The 16,613-nt window shown below is 39.3% G+C and overlaps 1 protein-coding gene across 1 annotated transcript; it reads right to left on the minus strand.

Moving 5' to 3' along the window:
- Positions 1-980: 980 nt before the first annotated feature.
- On the minus strand, positions 981-3,729 carry LOC110684466. Its single transcript, XM_021860923.1, has 5 exons — positions 3,282-3,729; positions 2,309-2,427; positions 1,949-2,219; positions 1,740-1,870; positions 981-1,658 (listed from the first exon to the last, which is right to left on the minus strand). The coding sequence occupies exons 1-5, from the start codon at positions 3,727-3,729 to the stop codon at positions 981-983; spliced, it is 1,647 nt and encodes a 548-aa protein (XP_021716615.1).
- Between the last annotated feature and the right edge of the window lie 12,884 nt (positions 3,730-16,613).

Below are 16,613 nucleotides of genomic sequence, written 5' to 3' on the forward strand. Positions count from 1 at the left end.
ATGGCTGGATAATAAAAAAACAAATAGAGGTCGAATGGTCACAATCTTCTCCAACATGAGTATGACCGTCTGCTCCAACATGAGTCAGATAACCGGCGACGTCCATTCGGGCGAATTCGTCGAGGAGAAGCATCTCCCATTTGGGTGGCATATTGCTCTACAAATATATCAAGAGGCCCTACCGAATGCTAAGGCAGCATTCGCAGTTGCTTGATTTAATCGAAAGTGAAATCTAAAAGGCCAAAATTTTCTAACTATTCTAGCACAGTCGGAAAAGGGTCACTGTTTCATAAGTAGAGACTATTGAGGCATTAAGCCGGATGCACCTGTTTTTGCTCTGGGGCAAGACAGGCGGATTATTCTTCTTAAGTAAAACTAAGACTAAGTTAAAACCTAGCATCATATATCGACGAGGCCTATGGCCAGATGCGCCTGCTTTTAGCTCTTGTGGCAAAACAGGCGAAGGTTTTCTTCTTTAGCAAATTTGCTAAGCCAAGAATTTTGTATTTCGTTTGTGCCAATGGCCGAACAAAAACAATTATTCATTAGCTCCGGATGGCCGTCTGTCGCGTGGTTTGGGGCAATCACCATAGTGATTGATTGACTTAGAAACCATGCATACTCTTCTCAGTATCAATAATTTCTAAGTCAATCAATCCACTCAACCGAAACCACTCGACATCCGTCCAGGGGCAAGAACATTCGCATGGTATACAGGTTACAATACTTAGCCAGAAAAAAAACATGCAATGAAAAAATTTAAAAAACAACAATATGAATAACTTCAGCCAAATGGCCGAATGATTTCAAATTAAAAAGCCCAATCGCCACCAGACGACTGGGTAAGATTGTATGCTGGCAAAGCCAGAGAAATTGTTAATTTACCCCACCCCTCGGTCGGTAAACACACAAATACTCGGCACGCAGGCCGGAAGATGAAATTAATGGCCATTCGACCGTAGAAAGAACTTATAAAAAGCTTAAGGGGCAGGGGAGTTATCAACATAGGCAGCCGCATCTTCACCTGCCGGCTGCTCCGCATTTTCCTCGTCCCCCTCCTCGTCCCCAGAAGAGCTTGATGAGGAGCCGGCCTCTTCGCCATCAGCATCAGCCTTGTTCGCCTCCTCTTCAGCCTGGCGAAGGAGTTCAGCATTGAAATCCTCGTTTGCTTGATCAAACTTGGATTTCCAGATGCCAAAATCAGCACCCGACTGTACCGCCTCCCATGCCATCCGCATGATGGACTCATAGTCTTCCATCATTTGTTTGACAAGGGCCTCCTTCTCCTCCTCAGCTCGGGATTGGAACTTGGTCTTCCGCTGCTGCTCCTGGTTTGCCAGGCGCCCCTCCAGGCGGCCAACCCGCTCCTTGGCCCTCTCGGCCTCTTTCTTGGCCTCTTGAAGAGGCTCAAGCTTTTCCTTAAGGCCTTTAATTTCGGCCTTAAGGTCATTGATTTTGGAGCGAGCCGAATCCAAGTCTTTCTTCACCTGCTGGTTGGCGTCCGCCTGGGAATACATCATATCAAGGGTCAGAAGCTCATTCTGAGCAATTTCAAATTGAGCTCGGTCTAAGGCGGACTCGGCTCGAGCTTTAGCAGCTGTTACCTCTTTAGACTTCTCCTGGATTGGCCTTCTTAGCCCCTGGATGCGTAGCATAGCCTGAAAATGAGAAAAGAGCCGAATGGTCAAGACTAGTCGGATATATGCTTAAATACTAAGAAAATTAAGCTAACTTTTTACCTCACAGAGGTTCCCCAAGATGGCATCCAAGTTGAGGGTGCCGACTCCTCTTACGGACGCCTTGTCCTCCGGGTCAAGCGCCCTCAGCATTTCCTTGGCCATCTGGACGACAGTCGGCCTTTGCACAGGAGCTGCAAAATTAAAAGTTAGTCAAAGAAGTTCTATGAAACTATCTTGACATAGAAATTCAGTAAAGGCGCGGTTAATACCGTCCGGCTGAACCTCCTCCTCCTTCCCATGACGCCTCTTCTCTCCTGTTGAGCCGACAGCAGTGCTGGGTTGCTTAAAGCCACCCTTCGATGCCTGAGTAGCATCCGGTTTACCGACCTCCCTGTCAGTTTCGAGAGTTGAGCCTTCCCCTCTCTTGGGCTTGTGAGCAATGTGCTTTTTGTTCTTGCCGGATGCACTCACATCACCAGCCCCAGTTTTTTGAATCTTGGGTTGGGATTGCTTGGAGGGAGAGGGCCTGGTGGAACCACTCTACATGAGCAAAAAGAAAGGCGTCAGAAAAATAGGCGGGCAAAATTTAACCTTTGTTGCAAAATATACCAAGTGTCATAAATAGCTACCTTGGGAGTCCCGGCTGTTTTCTGCTCGTCATTCGCCCGATTAAGGACGTTTGAGCGATATTTTGCTGCAAAAACGGCAGCCGGCTTCCTTGTTGCCGAGAGCTTTTCCACAGCTTTTTCTGCACCAAAAGCAGAAGTTAGACTTTATAAACATACATTGAAAAACAATTTAAAGGTTGCAAAGAATCAGACGGCCGACTAACTCTCGGCATCTCAGAGCTTAGCCCACAAGCGGCCAAGAACACCCCATCTTCCAGCCACTTGCAAAGGGGAATGTAGCTCTGGGGGATGACTATTTTCTCCCCCTGCTCATTTTTCCGAATGGACACTTTGAACAAACCCCGGTCAAAAATTTCCTCCTGGGCCCGCCTAGGGAGAAGGGGCAAGGCGCTCTTGCCGGCCAGGAGGGGCGGATCTTTGTTCCACCTATTGTATTTTTGGTTCAGTCGGCTATCAGAGGAATGGACTATGTAGAACTTTGTTCTCCAGTCCTTCCACTTGTTCTCCTTGCCGACGGCCATCATGTACCCCTTGCAGGTGGACAAGGTGTACCAGCCATCGCCGCCCTTGGCAGGCGCTCGGCTGAGATAATGCATGTCGGCAAATGCCTCAAAGCTGGGATCCACCTCCAGCATTTCACATGCGGCAACGTACCCTTTGATGTTGCTCCATGAATTCGGGACAAGTTGCCAGATACCCAGTTGGTATCCGTCCAGTATTCTCTCCACGGCCGGATGGAGAGGGAAGCGTAGACCAGCCTGAAGGACCGCCTCGTAGCAGCCGAAGGCTTGGTCCTTATAACTGGCCAAGGTCGGCCAGGTTATCATGTCATCCTTGTTGGGAACGGACAAGGAAAAGCCATGACCCATTACGGTCTTGCGCTTGAAATTAGCAAGACCGGATGTCATGGAGGTCCGCTTGCTTTGCGGAACATGGTGATAGTAGGGGGCGCGTTCCAAGCGCCTAGAAGCACTCGGCTCCGCCCAGCCTTCCCCTTTTTCCACTGACAAGGATTCCCTTGCAGTGCTTATTTTTGCTCTAGCCTCCTCTGAGGTAACGAAGGCATTATCAGAAGATGACGAGGCCGAATCGTCATCAGAACTCTCCCCAGAGCTAGGGGACTGCCGGCTAGGGCCAGCAGGGTCCTCCCCCAGAATCTCCTCCGACGCCTGTTCTGAAGGCTCGGCCTGGTATTGACTGTCAGCTTCCCGCAGTATAGTATCGCTAGGGGTGCCGCTTGAAGAAGGGGAAGAGTAATAAGTTGGAGTTAGGGGAAGGTCAGAAGAAGGGTTTGGAGGGTGCTCAGAAATTTCGCTAGCAGGCACCCTAATGGAGCCGTCAGAGTTGGGAGTCTCACTGTCCGAATGGTAAAAGGAACCATCCGACCTATATCTCCTTGTTGTTTGCTTTGTTCGAGCCATCGTGTCCTGCAGATGCACAGACACTGTCGGATTTGGAGATGTACTTAAAGGAAAGTTCTCGAACGAGCATTCGGCACTCCTAGTTCTAGATTCAGTCGTCCCCAATGACCGGCTGATCACTAACCTAGGTCGTGCCGTGTACGTTTGGGAAACCATTTGATAAATGAAAAATGCAAGAAAGAATAAAAGAAAAGATCAGGCGGTTACCTTAGAAGAAGGTATTATAAGACGCCTGGTTGGCTGAAGCAGACGGACGGAAAGCCGAGTGTCGGATTCTTGACAAAGTTTAGGTCTTTGAGAGTCTTTGAAAGTCAAAAGTCCAAAGATTCTCCAAGATTCACAAAGGTGTGAAAACAAAAATGGAGTCAAACTCTCCTATTTATAGAAAGGGGAAACCAAAATTTTCCCCCCCAAAATGCAATTTGAAAATCTGTCCAGACGAATGATGACACCTGTCACAGGTGCCATGTGCAATGCACGTGAATCCTGTGAGGGGAAAATGATTTGGGTATTTTTACCCGGCCAGGTGGCCCAGTCAGAAACTGCCATGTGTCATTAGTAAAGGTGCCATCTGGACCTATGAGATGATGATACGTGGTGGGCGAACATCCTTCTGTCCCAAAAAGATTGACGATCCAGCATGGACCATTCAGAGGGCGACACGTGTCACCCTAAAAGATGCCCAAAAGCCTTTTGGGCTCAGTGACACGTGTCACTCAGACATTGCCTCTAGAATGGCGGCCTTCAAGGGCCCAAACCTTGAGGCTCCGTTTTGCGGCGTGACCTAATCCCTAGGTCACCAGATCCTAGGGAGGGCACACTTTCCAAAAGGACCCTATAAATAGGGACAGTTCCTACATTTATGACAGGGACAGATACACGTAATACGAGACCACACGTCACTTTCACATTTATTACAGAGCTATCGTTTTCAAGGAACAGACAGCACTTTACCTGAGCTTGGAATCCGAGCAGATAACTTTATTTCCGCACGTTTTACTACCGAATACTTACTAACTTAATCTTCGGAGGCGGACCACCGACCATCCGCGCGGTCCGTTTGCTTTGCAGGTATAGGCGTCCTTTGCTGAATCCAGTCTCAGTGTTGTAACTCTCCCAAGGGACAAAAACACCCGAAACATTTGGCGCCGTCTGTGGGGAGAGTACCTCTGAAATGGCTTCACAAGTCCCTGTACCGAATCCTGAGGCCAATCGGCCTCCAGAAGATATAGTGGTCCAGACGGACCATGACTCAGGGGACGACGCTGATGTCGAAACCTATGTGGATCCTAACGGGTCCCTCATCTCAAAACGCATCCGCAGTAGGGAAAAGAGGGAGCGTTACACTGATCAGGCGGGGCCAAGCAAAACTGTTGGTCAGCCAAAAAAGATCTCGTTGCGGACGGGTGATCCTTCCCAGGTGGCAGGATCAACTCCCGTCACTCGAGATGAACTCATGAAAATCCTGAGCAGACTCAGGGGTGAAATCAAACAACTCGCCTACTCCTAAAAAGGAGCAGTCGGCCAAGAAACCAGCCCAGGCTGGCAAACAGAAGTCGGTCAGGGACCGTCAGCCGACTCCTCATCCTGCCGCTACGGAGAAGGTTCGGCCCCTATTTGACCTTACCAGGCTCCGTTTCCCCGAAACGGGCACAAGAAAAGCCATCCGGCACATACAGCCGGATGGTAGCAAGAAAACATTCTCTGATGCTCGACAATACTTACTATCGAATACTTACTAACTTAATCTTTGGAGGCGGACCACCGACCATCCGGCGGTCTGTTTGCTTTGCAGATACAGGCGTCCTTTGCTGAATCCAGTCTCAGTGTTTTAACTCTCCCAAGGAACAAAAACACTCGAAACACTTCTTATCTGGTTTGGGTCGGGTTTAGGTCAGGTTAATAACAGGTTGGGTTACATTTGGGTCAGGTGAACAATAGGTCGGGTTTAATTCGGGTTTTCACGGGTTAAAACGGGTTTGGGTAATTCTCGGGTTCGATTCAAGTCAATAATTTGCGAGTTCGATTCAGGTCGGGTCATTTTCGGGTTTGATTCGGGTTCGGTTCAATTCAATAGTTTGTGGGTTATAATCAGGTTGGGTCAAATTCAAATCGGGTCATTCTCGGGTTCAAGTTAATAATTTATGGGTTATAATCAGGTTGGGTCATTTCCAAGTCTAGTCATTCTCGGATTCAAGTTAGGTTATGTTTAAGTCAATAATTTGCAGGTTACAATCAGGCCGGGTCATTCCAAGTCAAGTCATATTCGGGTTCAACTAACTATAAATAGATAATTATAATTTTATCAAGCTTATTATTTCCTTTGACTATAATATATATGGCAATATACTAGGAAACCATAGTCTATAAGTTAGGAAGATAATTATCTCCTTTGACCATACAACAGATAGAGTACTATATTTAACTCTTAAATTTGAGGATGATGCTCCTTTCTTTTGCTGGCCTGGACTGACTTGGTCTCCCAAGACAAAATTCTTTGATCAACAATAATAAGGTGGTTTGAATTGCATTTAAGATGATTTGAAATCGAGTTAGGAATAATTTGGGTTGAATTTAGATCGGGTCAATAACAAGTCGTGTTAATTTTGAGTTGAGTTGAGTTAGTAACAGATTGTGTTGAAATTTTGGGTCGGGTAAGTAGTATTCGGTTCGGGTCAAAAACAAGTCGGGTTTAATTTGGGTTAAGTCAATAATAAGTCGGGTTGATTTCGGGTTGGGTTTGTAACAGGTTGGGTTAAATTCGGGTCGGGTTAGGAACGGGTCGGGTTGAATTCAGGTCAGGTTAGTAACAAGTCGGGTTAAATTCGGGTTCAAACGGGTTTGGGTCAATTTACTTCAAGTCGGGTCCTGTGCAGGTTAATTAAATTGGTCGTTGTAAACCGGTAAATCGGTAAAAGCTGTAAACCGGTAAATTGGCCGTTTAAAGGCAAATTGGATGGTTCCATCCACCCTATTGGAATCCCGGAGAATATTATGGACTAAATAAATATTTTGGCAATTTTTATTTCGGGCGGGAAAAAGTCAAAAATTTCCAAAATTGAAGGCTAATGTCCACGCTTTTTGAGAAATTTTGAAGGTTTCGAGGCCCGGTGTCGCAAATTCTTGAGATTTTAGGGAATACATCTAAGGGTTATAAAATTCCCTTTGGAACCATATATGATCATTATATGTTGTCATAGATGTTTGTGGTAGGCTTGAGTTAATGAAATCGGTGCAAGTTGCAAACCGGTAAATTGGTCGTTTAAAGGCAAATTAGATGGTTCCACCCACCCAATTGGACTCGCGGGGAGTATTAGGGACCATGGTAAACATTTCGGCGGTTTTTTTTTTCTTTGAGAAAAAAGTCAAAAAGTTCCAAAATTGAATGCTAATATCCACGCTTTTTGAGAAATTTTGTAGGTTTCAGGACCCGGTGTCGAAAAGACTTGAGATTTTAGGGGATACATGTAAGGGTCATATAATGTCGTTTGGAACCATATATCATCATTATTTGTTTTCATAAATGTTCGTGGTAGGCTTGAATAAATGAAATCGGTGCAAGTTGTAAATCGGTAAATTGGCCGTTTAAAAGCAAATTGAATGGTTCCACCCACTCAATTGGACTTCCAGAGGGTATTGGGGACCATGATAAACATTAAGGAAACTTTTATTTTCAGGCGAATTTTTTTTAAAAAAAATTCTAAAATTGAAGTCTAAAATCTACGCTTTTTGAGAAATTTTAGAAGTTTCGGGGCCCGGTGTCGAAATTTTTTGAGATTTAATGGAATACATTTCGAGGTCATGTAATTTCGTTTGGAACTATATATGATCATTATTTGTTGTCATAAATGTTTGAGGTAGGCTTAAGTTAATGAAATCAGTGCAAATTGTAAATCGGTAAATAGGACGTTTGAAGGCAAATTGAATGGTTTCACCTACCTAATTGGACTCCCGGGCGGAGGATATTAGGGACCATGGTAACCATTTCAACAATTTTTATTTTCGGCCGAAAAAAAATCAAAAAATTCCAAAATTGAAGTCTAATATCCATGTTTTTTGAGAAATTTTGGATGTTTTAGGGCCCGGTGTTTAAAAGTCTTGAAATTATAGGAAATACATCTCAAGGTCATACAATGTCATTTGGAACCATATATGATCATTATTTGTTGTCATAAGTCTTCGTGGTAGGTTTGAGTTAATGAAATCGGTGCAAGCCGTAAACCGGTAAATTGGTCGTTTAAAAGCAAATTGGATGGTTCCACCCATCCAATTGGACTCCCGGAGGGTATTAGGGACCATGGTAAACATTTCAGCAATTTTTATGTCCAGGCGAAAAAAAATCAAAAAATTCCAAAATTGAAGACTAATATCCACGTTTTTTTGAGAAATCTTGGAGGTTTCAGGACCCGGTGTCGAAAAGATTTTGAATTTAAGGAATTAAATCTCGGGGACATATAATGTCGTTTGGAACCATATATGATAATTATGTGTTGTCATAAATGTTCATGGTAGGCTTTAGTTTATGAAATCAGTGCAAGTTGTGAACGGGTAAAATTGGTCGTTTAAAGGAAAATTGGATGGTTCCAACCACCCAATTGGACTCTCGAAGGGTATTAGGGATCATGCTAAACATTTCTTCAATTTTTATTTTCAGGCGAAAAAAAGTAAAAAATTCAAAAATTGAAGACTAACATCCACGCTTTTTGAGAAATTTTTGAGGTTTTGGGCCCGAAGTCGAAAAGCTTTAAGATTTTAGAGGATACATCTCGGGATTATATAATAATGTTTTAAACTATGAATGATCATTATATGTTGTCATAAATGTTCATGGTAGTCTTGAGTTAATGAAATCTATGCAAGTTGTAAACCGGTAAATTGGTCGTTTAAAGACAAGTTGGATGGTTTCACCCACTTAATTGGATTCCCGAAGGATATTAAGGACCACGGTAAAAATTTCGGTAATTTTTATTTACAAGCGAAAAAAGTCAAAAAATTCCAAAATTGAAGGCTTATATGCACGCTGTTTGTGAAATTTTGAAGGTTTCGGTGCCTGGTGTAAAAAAGCCTTGATATTTTTGGGGATACATCTCGAATTCATATAATGCTGTTTGGAACTATATATGGTCATTATATGTTGTTATAAATGTTAGTGGTAGGCTTGAGTTAATGAAATTGGTGCAAGTTGTAAATTGGTAAATTGGCTGTTTAAAGGCAAGTTGGATGGTTTCACTCACCCAATTTGAATCCCGAATTGTATAAGGGACCATGGTAAACATTTCGGTAATTTTTATTTCCGTGTGAAAAAAAGTCAAAAAATTTAAAAATTTAAAACTAATCCACGTATTTATCAAATTTTGAATGTTTCGAGGCTCGGTGTCGTAAAGTCTTGAAATTCTAGGCTATAAATCTCGGGCTTATATTATGCCGTTTGAAACCATATATGATCATTATATGCTGTCATAAATGTTCGTGGTAGACTTGAGTCTATGAAATCGATTCAAGTTGTAAACCGGTAAATCGGTCGTTTAAAGGCAATTTGGTTGGTTTCACCCACCCAATTGGATGGACTCCCGGAGGATATTAATAACCATGGTAAACATTTCGAAAATTTTTATTTCCGGGCGAAAAAGTTTAAAAATTCTATAATTGAAGGCTAATATTCACGTTTTTTGAGAAATTTTTGAGATTTCGGGGCCTGGTGTCGAAAAATCTTGAGATTTTAGGGGACATAACTTGCGGTCATATAATTCCATTTGAAACCATATATAATCATTATATGTTGTCATAAATGTTCGTGGTAAACATAAATTAATAAAATCGGTGCAAGTTGTAAACCGATAAATTGGCAATTTAAAGGACAGTTCGTTGGATGGTTCCACCCACCCAATTGGACTCCCGAAGGGTATTAGGGAACATAGTAAACATTTCGACAATTTTTTTTACGGGCGAAAAAAAGTCAAAAAATTCCAAAACTGAAGGCTAATATCCACGCTTTTCGAGAATTTTGGAGTCTTCGAGGCCCAGTGTCGAAAAGTATTGAGATTTTAAGGGATACATCTTGGGGTCATATAATGCCGTCTGGAACCATATATGATCATTATATGTTGTCATAAATGTTCATAGTATGCTTGAGTTATTGAAATCGAAAAAGTTGTAAACTGATGAATCGGCTGTTTAAAGACAAATTGGATGGTTCCACCCACCCAATTGAACTCCCGAAAGGTATTAGGGACAATGGTATAAATTTTGGCAATTTTTATTTCAGAGCGAAAATGTCAAAAAATTCCAAAATTGAAAACTAATATCCACGCATTTTGCGAAATTTTGAAGGTTTTAGGGCTCGCAGTCGAAAAGTCTTGAAATTTGAGGGAATACATTTCAGGGTCATATAATGCCATTTGGAACTATATATGATCATTATATGTTGTCACAAATGTTCGTGGTAGGCTTGAGTTAATGAAATCGGTGCAAATTGTTATTCGATAAATATGTCGTTTAAAGGCAAATTGGATGGTTCCACCCACCCAATGGGACTCCCGGAGGATATTAGGGACCATGGTAATAATTTTGGCAATGTTTGTTTACGGGCGAAAAAGGTAAAAAAAAAATCCAAAATTGAAGGCTAATATCCACACTTTTTGAGAAATTTTGGAGTTTTCGAGGCCCGGTGTCTAAAAGTATTGAAATAAATTCTATGGAATACATCTCGGGTTCATATAATGCAGTTTGGAACCGTATATGATCACTATATGTTGTCATATATGTTCGTAAAAGGCTTGAGTTAATTAAATCGGTGCATGTTGTAAACCGGTAAATTGGCCGTTTAAAGGCTAATAGGATGGTTCCATCATGATTGGACTCCTGGAGGATATTAGGGACCATGGTTGACAATATTCATTTCCGGGCGATTAAAAGTAAAAAATTTCCAAAATTGAAGGCTAATATCTACGCTTTTTGAGAAATTTTTGAGGTTTCGGAGCCCGGTGTCGAAAACCCTTTAGATTTTAGGGGACACATCTCGGATACATATAATGCCGTTTAGAACCATATATGATCATTAAATGTTGTCATAAATGTTTGTGGTGGGCTTGAATTAATGAAATAGATGCAAGTTGTAAACCGGTAAATTGGCCGTTTAAGGACAAATTGGATGTTTACACCCACCCAATTAGATTCCCGGAGGATATTAGAAATCATGGTAAACATTTCGGCAATTTTTATTAATGGGCGTAAAAAAGTCAAAAAATTAAAAAATTGTATCCATACTTTTTGAGAATTTTTTGAGTCTTCAGAGCCCGGTCATGAAAAGTCTTGAAATTCTAGGGAATACATATTGAGATCATATAATATTAGTTGAAACTATATATGATCATTATTTGTTGTCATAAATATTCGGGTAGGCTTGAATTAATGAAATTGGTGCAAGTTATAAATTAGTAAATTGGTCGCTTAACGGCAAATTGGATGGTTCCACCCACCCAATTTGACTCCCGGAGAAAATTAGGAGTCATGATAAACATTTCGGCAATTTTTATATCTGGGCGAAAAAAGTCAAAAAATTCCAAAATTAAAGGCAATATCCACGCTTTTTTTAGAAATTTTGGAGGTTTCGGGGCCTGTTGTCGAAAAGCCTTGAGATTTTAGGGGATAAATCTCCGGGCCATATAATGTCGTTTGAAACCATAAATGATTATTATATGTTGTCATAAATGTTCTTGTTTGGCTTGAGTTAATGAAATCGGTGCAAGATGTAAACCTGTAAATTGGCCGTTTAAAGGCAAATTGGATGGTTCCACCCACTCAATTGGATTCTCAGAGGGTATTAGAGACCATGGTAAACATTTCGGCAATTTTTATTTGCAGGCGAAAAAAAGTCAAAAAATTCCAAAATTAAAGGCTAATATCCATGCTTTTTTAGAAATTTTGGAGGTTTCGGGGCCCGGTGTAAAAAAGGCTTGAGATTTTAGGGTATACATCTTGGGGTCATATAATGTCGTTTGGAACCATATATGATCATTATATAATATCATAAATGTTCGTGGTAGGATTGAGTTAATGAAATCGGTGCAAGTTGTATATATGTAAATTGGCCGTTTAGTGGCAAATTGGATGGTTCCAGCCACCCAATTAGTCTTGCAGAGGATATTAGGGATCATGGTAAAAATTTTGGCAATTTTTATTTTTGGGCAAAAAAAGTCCAAAAATTCCGAAATTGAAGACTAATATCCACACTTTTTGAGAAATTTTGGAGGTTTCGGATCCCGATATCAAAAAGTCTTGAATTGAAATTCTAGTGGATATATCTCGGGGTCATATAATGTCGTTTGGAACCATATATGATCATTATATGTTGTCATAAATGTTTGTGGTGGGCTTAAGTTAATAAAATTGACTCAAGTTGTAAACCGGTAAATTATTGGTCGTTTAAAGGCAAATTGGATGGTTCCAGCCACCCAATAGGACTCCCGGAGGGTATTAGGGACCATGGTAATCATTTCGGCAATTTTTATTTCTGGGCGAAAAAAAGTAAAAAAAATTCCAAAATTAAAAGCTAATATATCCACGCTTTTTGAGAAATTTTGGAGGTTTTGGAGCCCGTCGTCGAAAAGCCTTGAGTTTTTTTGGGATACATCTCAGGGTCGTATAATGCCGTTTGGAACCATATATGATCATTATATGTTGTTATAAATGTTCGTGGTAGGCTTGAATTAATGAAATCTGTGAGAGTTGTAAACCAGTAAATTGGTCGTTTCAAGACGAATTGGATGGTTCCACCAACCCAATTGGACTCTCGGAAAACATTAGGGATCATGGTAAACATTTCATCAATTATTAATTGCAGGCGAAAAAAAGTTAAAAAATTTAAAAATTTAAGGCTAATATCCACGCTTTTTGAGAAGGCCCGGTGTTTAAAAGTCTTGAAATTTTATGGAATATCCCTCGGGATCTTATAGTGTAATTTGGAACCATATATGATCATTATTTGTTGTCATAAAAGTTCGTGGTAGGCTTGAGTTAATGAAATCGTTGCAAGTTGTAAACCAGTAATTGGTCGTTTAAGACAAATTGGATGATTCCACCCACCCAATTGGACTCTTGTCGGTTATTAGGGACCATGGTAAACATTTCGACAATTTTTATTTACGGGCGAAAAAAGTCAAAAAAAATAAAAAATTGAAGGCTAAAATCCAGGCTTTTAGAAAAATTTTGAAAGTTTCGAGACCCGGTGTCGAAAAGAAATGAGATTGTAGGGGATACATCTCAAGGTTATATATTGCCGTTTGGATTCATAAAATGATCATTATATGTTGTCATAAATTTTTGTGGTAGACTTGAGTTAATGAAATCGGTGCAAGTTGTAAACCGGTAAATTGGTCGTTTAAAGGCAAATTGGATGGTTCCGCCCACCCAATTGGACTCACGGAGGGTATTAGGGACCATGGTAAATATTTCGGCAATTTTTAGTTCCGGGCGAAAAAAAGTCAAAATATTTTAAAATTGAAGGCTAATATCCACGCTTTTTTTTAGTAATTTTGAGGTTTCGAGGCCCGGTGTTGAAAAGACTTGAGATTTTAGGGGATACATCTGGTGGACATATAATGTCGTCTGGAACCATATATGAATATTATATGTTGTCATAAATGTTCGTGATAGGCTTGAGTTAATGAAATCGATACAAGTTGTAAATCAGCAAATTGGTCGTTTAAAGGCAAAATGGATGGTTCCACTCTCTTAATTGGACTCCCAGAGGGTATTATGGACCATGGAAAATATTTCGGTAATTTTTATTTTCGAGCGAAAAAAATTCAAAAAATTCCACACTTTTGGAGAAATTTTGGAGGTTTCAGGGCCTGATGTCAAAAAGTCTTGAAATTCTAGGTGATATATCTTTGGGGTCATATAATGCTGTTTGGAACCATATATGATCATTATTTGTTGTCATAAATGTTCGTACGTAGTAGGCTTGAGTTAAAGAAATCGGTGCAAGTTGTGAACCGGTAGATTGGTCGTATAAAGGCAAATTGGATGGTTCCACCCACCTAATTGGACATCCGGAGGGTATTAGGTACCATGGTAAACATTTCGGCAATTTTTATTTACGGGCGAAAAAATGTAAAACAATTCCAAAATTAAAATCCATGTTTTTTGAGAAATTTGGGATATTTCAAGGTCTGGTGTCAAAAAGTTTGAGATTTTTGGGGATACATCTCGAGTTCATATAATTCCATTTGGAACCATAATATATGATCATTATATGTTGTCATAAATTTTCGTAGTAGGCTTTAGTGAATTAAATCGGTGCAAGTTGTAAACCTGTAAATTGGTCGTTTAAAGGCAAATTGGATGGTTCCACCCACCCAATTGGACTCCCGAAGGGTATTAGGGACTATGGTAAGCATTTAGGCAATTTTTATTTCTGAGCGTAGAAAAGTAAAAAAAATTCCAAAATTGAAGGCTAATATCTACGCTTTTTGAGAAATTTTGGAGGTTTCGGAGCCCGGCGTCGAAAAGACTTTAGATTTTAGGGGATACATCTCGGGTTCATATAATGTCATTTGGAACCATATTTGACCATTATATGTTGTCATAAATGTTTTTGGTACGCTTTAGTTAAAGAAGTTGACGCAATTTGTAAACCGATAAATTGGTCGTTTAAAGGCAAATTGGATGGTTCCACCGACTCAATTGGAATCCCGGAGGGTGTTAGAGACCATGGTAAACATTTCGGTAATTTTTATTTACGGGCGAAAAAAATTCAAAAATTGAAGGATGTGTCCACGCATTTTTAGAATTTTTGGAGTCTTCGGGGCCCGATTTCGAAAAGTCTTGAAATTTTAGGGAATATATCTCAAGGTCATATAATGTCTTTTGGAACCATATATGATCATTATTTGTTTTCATAAATGTTCGTGGTAGGCTTAAATTAATGAAATCGGTGCATGTTATAAACCGATAAATTGGTCGTTTAAAGGCAAATTGGATGGTTCCACCCACCCAATTGGACACCCGGAGGGTATTAGGGACCATGCATGGTAAACATTTCGGCAATTTTTATATCCGGGCGAAAAAAAAAGTAAAAAAAAAGTCCAAAATTGAAGGCTAATATCCACGCTTTTGGAGAAATTTCGATTATTTTGGGGCCCGATGTCGAAAAGCATTGAGATTTTAGGGGATACATCTCGGGGTCATATAATTCCGTTTGGAACCATATATGATCATTATATGTTGTCATAAATGTTCGTGGTTTGCTTGAGTTTATGAAATCGATGCAAGTTGTAAACTGGTAAATTGGTTGTTTAAAGGCAAATTGGATGGTTCCACTCATCCAATTAGACTCCCAGAGGGAATTTGGGAGCATGGTAAACATTTAGGCAATTTTTATTTCAAGGTGAAAAAAAGTCAAAAAATTCCAAAATTAAAGGCTAATCCGTTTTTTGAGAAATTTTTTAGGTTTTGGCTATGTACTTGAACCAGACTCAATATCAAGACTTTATAATCCGTTTGGAAGATGTATTATGGTTTCAAACTAACTTTTATAACCTAAGGGAGCTCCCCATTCATCCACTTCATTTGTATAAAATTATTTTAAAAATTGACCCGAAAGCTTGGATTATAGCCTTCAAATTTGGACGATTTTTAACTTTTATGGGTCCAGAAAATAAAGAGGTTGGGATGCTTATCTTTTTTAATCCCACGATACCTCGAGACCATTTCGAAGATCGGAACACTTTTCTTTTAAACTGTCAATTTAAATAGCTATGTATGCCTTCCATATCATCTATTAAAAATTCGACACCTAATGTCGTGTATCCATAAATGGTTTAATCTTGTGTAAATGTGTAATACATGCTTGAAATTCAATTACTGGTAAACAATTTCATACTGGACAACATTAGCATATGGACGCTTTTTGGCACCTGATAATAGAATCCCGGGATTGGTGATTGACACAGTCTCTTCTTCTTTTCAATTCTTACCAATGAAATAAATTTTCGAAACACGACTTAATATCGGACTTTATTAACTTATTGAAAGACCTTAACCGACTTTTATGGCCCTAGGGCAGGACTCCCCACACATTCTAAGCAAACAGATTGTTTACTATCTTATGGGCAAGTACAAAAGCATCAATAATAAATTGAAAAAAAGTACGTAGTAAAAAAAGAAGCTTTTAGAATCATTAATTAGGGTCTGTTCCGATTGACTGAACTTAGCTGAATTGAACTGAACTGAACTTATTAATTAGTGATTTTTAACTACGGATTAGTGATATTTGATTATTTATTGATTATTTATTACTATACATATGTGTATATAAAAATTTACATATTAAAATATTTACGAAAAATATACTATATAATTATAAAATTTATGGAAAATATATTAAAAATATACTATAAAACCATTTGAACAATGAATTGTATCAATATTATTATTATTATTATTATTAATATTATTATTATTAATTATTGATTATTATTATTATTATTATTATTTATTGATTAGTATTATTATTATTGTTATTATTATTATTATTTATTGATGATTATTATTATTATTATTTATTGATTATTATTATTAGTATTATTATTTCAATTATTATTGTTATTATTATTATTATTATTATTATTTATTACTTATTGATTATTATTATTATTATTGTTAATATTATTATTATTATTGTTGTTGTTGTTGTTGTTGTTGTTGTCGTTGTAATAAGAGCTTTCAAGAATGAAATTTGGCTTTATATCATTTGCAATATCATTAGACATAAATTATGAGCTAAACTGAACTGAATTGAGCTGAACTGAACTGAACTGAATTTCAACGGAAGAGAACAAGCCCTAGTGTCAAACGTCATAACCTCATGCTCATAATTCATT

Source organism: Chenopodium quinoa, unplaced genomic scaffold, assembly GCF_001683475.1.
Source record: "Chenopodium quinoa cultivar QQ74 unplaced genomic scaffold, ASM168347v1, whole genome shotgun sequence".
NCBI lineage: Eukaryota > Viridiplantae > Streptophyta > Magnoliopsida > Caryophyllales > Amaranthaceae > Chenopodium > Chenopodium quinoa.

Excerpts from the sequence above, each read along its gene's own strand:
- LOC110684466 (XM_021860923.1), bottom strand. The coding sequence starts at position 3,729 with ATGGCTCGAACAAAGCAAACAACAAGGAGATATAGGTCGGATGGTTCC. Across the intron at positions 2,428-3,281 it reads GGAAGGCTGGGCGGAGCCGA|AAAAAGCTGTGGAAAAGCTC; the intron begins GTGCTTCTAGGC and ends CTTTTGGTGCAG. Across the intron at positions 1,659-1,739 it reads TCTTGGGGAACCTCTGTGAG|GCTATGCTACGCATCCAGGG; the intron begins GTAAAAAGTTAG and ends TCTCATTTTCAG.